This window comes from Gadus morhua, chromosome 17, assembly GCF_902167405.1.
Source record: "Gadus morhua chromosome 17, gadMor3.0, whole genome shotgun sequence".
NCBI classification, from domain to species: domain Eukaryota; kingdom Metazoa; phylum Chordata; class Actinopteri; order Gadiformes; family Gadidae; genus Gadus; species Gadus morhua.
In genome coordinates this window covers 3339054-3344882 of record NC_044064.1, presented here as the reverse complement: position 1 = coordinate 3344882, position 5829 = coordinate 3339054, and the positions used below count along the sequence as shown (strand labels likewise).

Below are 5829 nucleotides of genomic sequence, written 5' to 3'. Positions count from 1 at the left end.
AAATGAGAAACATAAATGCAGAATATTTATTATTTTAGCACCATTTATTACAAGGAATAACATTGCATTCTGACATTAACTGGCTTTTGTTCACTGTGGAGGTTTTCCACTCTGGACTGAAAAAATACCATATCTGAATACTTTTTGTTGTTTTGTTGAGTCAAAATGATTGTATTTTGGGGCTCGTCTTTGTCTCAACTCCAACTGTGTGTGTGTGTGTGTGTGTGTGTGTGTGTGTGTGTGTGTGTGTGTGTGTGTGTGTGTGTGTGTGTGTGTGTGTGTGTGTGTGTGTGTGTGTGTGTGTGTGTGTGTGTGTGTGTGTGTGTGTGTGTTCTGCTAGCTGCTGGTGAGTTCCCGATGGGCCCGTGATCGGGACCTGTGCTTCGAGATGATCGCTGCGTACTCCCGCCCCGACCGGTACATAGTCCGGGCGCGCTCGTCGTCGGAGAAGTCCACGTGGAACAGGCCGAACCGGGCGCCGTAGCCGTCGGTCCACTCAAAGTTGTCCAGGAGGGACCAGGCGAAGTAACCGCGGACGTCGACCCCGTCCTCTTCAATCGCTGCAGAGATACACGGACAAAGAACGTAAGTACACCGACTACTATGAACGATCCACACAACTGGTAAGAGATCGAGGCTTAATTAACTATACAATCAAGGTCAGGCTTAAAATGGTGTGTGTGTGTGTGTGTGTGTGTGTGTGTGTGTGTGTGTGTGTGTGTGTGTGTGTGTGTGTGTGTGTGTGTGTGTGTGTGTGTGTGTGTGTGTGTGTCAGTCAATTAAGGTCAGCCAAGCCGCTACTGAGTCCTCTCCCTAACTGTCCGTCACCTTTGGCCACCTCCCCGACCGTCTCCCGGTAGAAGGCGGCGCGCTCGCCGTCCTCCATCAGCACGGGGCCCGTCTGGGCGAAGCCGTTCTCGGTGATGTAGACGGCGGGGTGGTTAAAGGTTGCCTGTAAAGTCAGCCGCGGCCACGTCAGCAAACGATCAATCAAGCGCCCTTTCGGCGCACAAAAACAAAAGACAAAAAGCCCCCCCCCCCCCCCCTCTCTCTCTCAGAGCGGGCGCCGTTTAAGCGCCGTGTTTCCACGGCGCCCGGGCTCAAACTAATGGCGTGTGACAAGTCACAACACCAGGAAATTGCTCGTTGGCAAAGCGTTTTCACTCGAATAACTGCCTCTGTGACGGCGCTAATGAAGCAGCGATGTGTTTGTGTGGGGGGGGGGCCCCCCCCCCCCCCGCCGAAGAACAATACAGAACGCCGGCCACACACACCGAAGGAGAATCAATAGAAAGATGCTTGACTAATGTCTGTTTGTTTTCATTTAGTTAGCGGCCATTTGTCTCCTTCTAAAGGTGACTGATCGCCGTCTTTAACAACCAAGGCCAGAGCGCCCCCCCCCCCCCCCCCCCCCCCCCCACACACATCGCTCTTCTGTTGTTATGACGACGCGGGCGGGCATGGGAGGCGACGGCCCACCACGGGCCCCTGAGCTAACGAGCTACACTCCCCCAGCCTTCGTGACGGCGTGTTCCTTCACCTTGATGTACTTGAGCAGCTGCCTCAGGCCATGGGGGGCCACGGCCAGCCAGGGCAGCCCGCACAGGGGCCAGGCCGGGTCCACCACGCCCTCGGCCCCCAGGTCCTTCTTCATGCTGGGGGCCCCCCCGTCGACGCCGACGCTCCGGACCTTGCGGGCGGTGTAGTAGTTCAACGCAAAGAAGTCGGCCGTGCCCAGGACCGCGGGCTGGACCCCGGAGAAGCGGGGCAGCCGCGCGTCGACCGCCGCCCTCATGACCTCGGGGTAGTCCCCGCTGACGAACAGGGGCCAGGCGAACCAGCCCAGGCTGAAGGCCAGGTAGCGCGCGGCGGCGGCGGCGTCCTCCGCGCTGTCGGCGTCCTCCGGCTCGGCCCAGTCGCTGTTGATCGCCATGGACACCAGCCCGCCCTGCGCGCGGCGGTAGCCGGCGTCGTAGCTGTGCCACGCCAGGGCGTGCGCCCGCAGCATGTGGTGGCCCGCCCGGTACGCCGCCCCCCGGACGCCGGGCGCGTGGAGGCCGTCCTCGTGGCCCAGCTTGGCGCAGACGTACGGCTCGTTGAGGGTGATCCACAGCCTCACGCGGTCGCCGAACGCGCCGAAGCAGAAGCGGGCGTAGGCGTCGAAGAGGGCGGGCGTGTCGGCCGACTGCCAGCCCCCCCGGTCCTGCAGGGCCTGGGGCAGGTCGAAGTGGTAGAGGGTCACCATGGGGGTCACGCCGCGGGCGAGGAGGCCGTCCAGAACCTGGTTGTAGTACCGCACGCCTGTGGAGCGCGGACAAAGAGCACCATGTTATGACGGGGGGGGGGATCCCTGTCGTACGCAGGCTAGGGGTGGATCCCAGAAGGTGTCTGTGGGGGAGGGGGGTGTGGATGATGGCTGGTCACCGGTGTGCACATGTTAAACCAACCGTCTCCACAAGCACTCATTTGGGTTCTCCTACACGCCAGCGGATCACCCTTGCCATGTTCATTAACTGCAACCGTAACAATGAACCGGATTCAACACCGGCACCCCGCGTCCTTTATGTTTGGAGGAGCCCAGAAAAGTCACCGAGGTGGAGTGTGGCAGCCACCTCGGTGACGTGTAGTCGGTAGCGGGTTGAGTGGTAACCGGAAGGTTGCTAGTTCGATCCCCGGCTCCTCATAAAGTGTTGAGGTGTCCCTGATTAAGACGCCCCGCCCCGACTGCTCCGGACGAGCTGGCTGTCGCCCTGCATGGCTGACTCCGCCCTCTAAAGGTAAATGTAGTCATTGACTTAGGGCTGCTCGATTATGGGAAAAATCGCGATTATTTTGGTCGATATTGAAATCACGATTATTCAAACGATTATTTTTGAGTTTGAAAACATGTATATTTATTCAGCATGTCTCTCCCAAAAAATACTTTGAACTTTGAAATGTCGCCTTAGAAATTACACAAAATGGTCAAAAGAAAATGGTCCAGTCCAAAATAATATACAGATATGTATCCAGCTGTTGCCCTTTCTATAAAACATTTAAAAAAAAAAGTGTTAATTTTGTGATCGTTTGACGCTAAAATCTAAATCGTGATCAAAATTAGATTAATCGCCCAGCACTACATTGACTGTGGTCAGTGTGTGAACTACGAGCCTTGTTGATTGACGTGTCCCGTGGTCCCGTCGGGGAGGAGGCGGGACCAGGAGAGCGACAGGCGGTAGTGGGTGAGGCCTAGCTCCTCGATGCACCGCAGGTCTTCCTCCCAGAGATGGTAGCTGTTGCAGGAGACGTCTCCAGTGTGACGCTCAAACACCGAACTGTCATCCCGGTGGCAGAACGCGTCCCAGATGCTCTCCCCCTTGCCGTCCGCGTCCCAACCGCCTGCGTGAACACACACACACGGAACCGGGTTAAACAAACTAAGAAACGAGGCGCCCGGTGGTTCACCCGGTAGAGCGCGTACCGTTATGGCCCAGTCCTTACCGCAGCGACGGTCCTTTGCTGCTTGTCTTCCCCTCTCTCTCCCATACCTGCATTCTTACTCTACAATAAAAAGGATAAAACCTTCAAAAAATATATAGAAGAGTCCCTGCATGGCAATAGCACGCTTATGAGTGTGTGTGATGAGAGTTGGTGGTGGTTGAGGTCCTGATGAGAAAACTATTTGAATACTTTGCGGTGTCGTTGTTTCGGGCTAGGAGTGACTTTGAAAATCTAAATATCTAAATAAAGCATAGAATTAATGAATTGAAATCAGTCCGTAGAGTTAACCCAACTTTTGCAACTATCTCTCGCTTTCCGTCGATGCGTCTTATGTGTTGATATCGCGGTGTTTGAGGCCTCCATACCTTCTATTTGATAGGCGGCCGTGGACGCTCCCCATGCAAAGTCCTCTGGAAACATGTTCATACTCGGGTCATCACTGTGGTCGATGCTAATTATGATATCTTCCTGCAGAAATGTTAAGCTTGCTGGTAGTTCTACCAGGAGGACTCAAATCACGCGCGGCTGGCCACCAATCACCAGCTACCAATCACCTGCCTACACCTGCTCTATAAAGAGTAGTCTAACATATGTCTTTGCTGCTCAGGTCTTCGTTCGCCGCACCTCCATCCACCCCACCACCACCAGGTCGGCCTCAGTCTACTTGTCCAGGGGAAGGCTCCGCCCCTGCTAGTCCTGGCAGGATACGCCGAGTCCGCACGTCACCCTGGATCAGTGACGAGGCTCATGCCAAAGATTCACCATGCAAAATATTCCCATGTCGTTATTTAAATAAATCCTGTTCATACTTATCGGTGATCGAGTCTTTATGGGAGAACTGTACGGATGCGTCTGCAGCGGAGTTTGACAGGATGCACGCTTCCGATTGGACCGCGTCTTTTTCCTTTCCGCATGCGCGCTGCGCATTTCAAAATGTAAATACGGTAAAGAATAATTTGAGAATAATAACAAAATACATAGTTTGATGACTTCTGAGGTAGCGTGGGAACTTTGGAGATGTTGTCTTCACCACCACGGCGGGTTCAAAGCCCTTCTGACGTTAAATCATGTTCACCAACGGGATATTATTAAGCTTATAGTCACGTGAAGTTAAGTCACGTGATTTTATTCTAATGAAATTGCAGCCGATGAAAACAGTGAATCAATCAAATGCAACCACAGTTGGGTCGAATCCCCAAACAGCTGTAAATCATGTTAAAAAGGAACTTTAAACTTCTGTAATCCGTGGTAAAAGCAACATATATATATATATATATATATGTATATATATATATGTGTATATATATATGTATATATATATATATGTGTGTGTGTGTGTGTCTATGTGTGTGTATATATATATATATATTTATGTGTATATATATATTTATGTGTATGTATATATTTATGTGTATGTATATAGGTAGATCAAATAAATATATATATATTTGACCTACATATACACGTATGTATGTATATATATATATGTATATATATATATGTATATATATATGTGTGTATATTGTGGCAACCCCGATCCCACGGAGGAGTTCGAGCCCCGCCAGCGCCCTCTCCGCGGGCAGGTAGTCAGGGGGAGATATGTGCCGCTCGGCGCCGCGATGCGGGAGGGAGCATCGAGCGCACCCGCGCAATCACGGAGATGCGGAGCACCCGGCGGAGCAAGACAGCGGAGGGGACTTAACGGCCGCGTGGACACCAGTCAGGGGAACGCGACCGAACGGGAAAGACGCAGAGGGTGGAGATTACACGAACCCCCGCTAATGCCAATACGCTTCCCCCCAGGACTAAGCCGCCGAAGACGCAGGGGATCGAGACCCCGCCCCCCGCAGCAGGACCAGACCCGGCGCGGTGTCCTTTATTCCCAGACCAGGAAGAACCTGAGTTCACCCCTTTGTTCCTTTTTTTGCATGAGTGGTTAACCGAAATAAACGAACGTTAACCTACGCCTTGTTTGGTCCATCTCCTCCGGAAACCTCAGCCGCCGACGATCGGGGTTGCCACAGTGGTGGAGAATGCAGGCAACGCGATCCTACGGCAGACCCTAGAGGACCATGAGTCAACCCGGAGTCCCGGCCGCAACGCGGGAGGAGGAGATCGAGGTGTTGCGGCGATGCATGGCCCGGATGGCTGAGCAGCTTGCACGGGAGCCGTCTCACGCCGCCCCCACGAAGCGGCTCACCAAACTGGGACCGGACGATGACGTTGAGGCATACCTTGAGATTTTTGAGCGGACCGCGGCCCGTGAGAGGTGGCCAGCGGACCAGTGGGGCTACATACTGGCGCCTTTCCTGTCCGGGGACGCTCAACGCGCCTACCGCGACCTCAGCA

At 53.7% G+C, this 5829-nt stretch overlaps 1 protein-coding gene and 1 long non-coding RNA gene across 3 annotated transcripts; one reads left to right on the top strand and one right to left on the bottom strand.

The window, feature by feature from the left end:
• Positions 1–23: 23 nt before the first annotated feature.
• On the bottom strand, positions 24–4526 carry gba3 (glucosidase, beta, acid 3). 2 transcript variants are annotated; one of them, XM_030338805.1, is made up of 5 exons: positions 4290–4526; positions 3151–3378; positions 1541–2301; positions 829–952; positions 24–560 (listed from the first exon to the last, which is right to left on the bottom strand). In XM_030338805.1, the coding sequence occupies exons 1-5, from the start codon at positions 4405–4407 to the stop codon at positions 337–339; spliced, it is 1455 nt and encodes a 484-aa protein (XP_030194665.1). In that variant the 5' UTR covers positions 4408–4526; the 3' UTR covers positions 24–336. The 2 variants fall into 2 exon arrangements, with proteins under 2 accessions (XP_030194665.1, XP_030194666.1); XM_030338806.1 differs by lacking the exon at positions 4290–4526 and adding an exon at positions 3846–4135.
• Positions 444–1241, top strand: LOC115529760 (uncharacterized). The gene is made up of 2 exons (XR_003973636.1): positions 444–585; positions 776–1241. It is a non-coding gene; the product is annotated as an uncharacterized LOC115529760 (long non-coding RNA).
• Positions 4527–5829: the final 1303 nt, after the last annotated feature.

Bases quoted from the DNA above. Each gene is read 5' to 3' on its own strand.
- gba3 (XM_030338805.1), bottom strand. From the start codon at position 4,407: ATGCGCAGCGCGCATGCGGAAAGGAAAAAGACGCGGTCCAATCGGAAG. The intron at 3,379-4,289 runs GTATGAACAGGA...GTGTTCACGCAG, and splicing joins AAAGACTCGATCACCGATAA to GCGGTTGGGACGCGGACGGC. The intron at 953-1,540 runs GTGAAGGAACAC...CTGACTTTACAG, and splicing joins AGCTGCTCAAGTACATCAAG to GCAACCTTTAACCACCCCGC.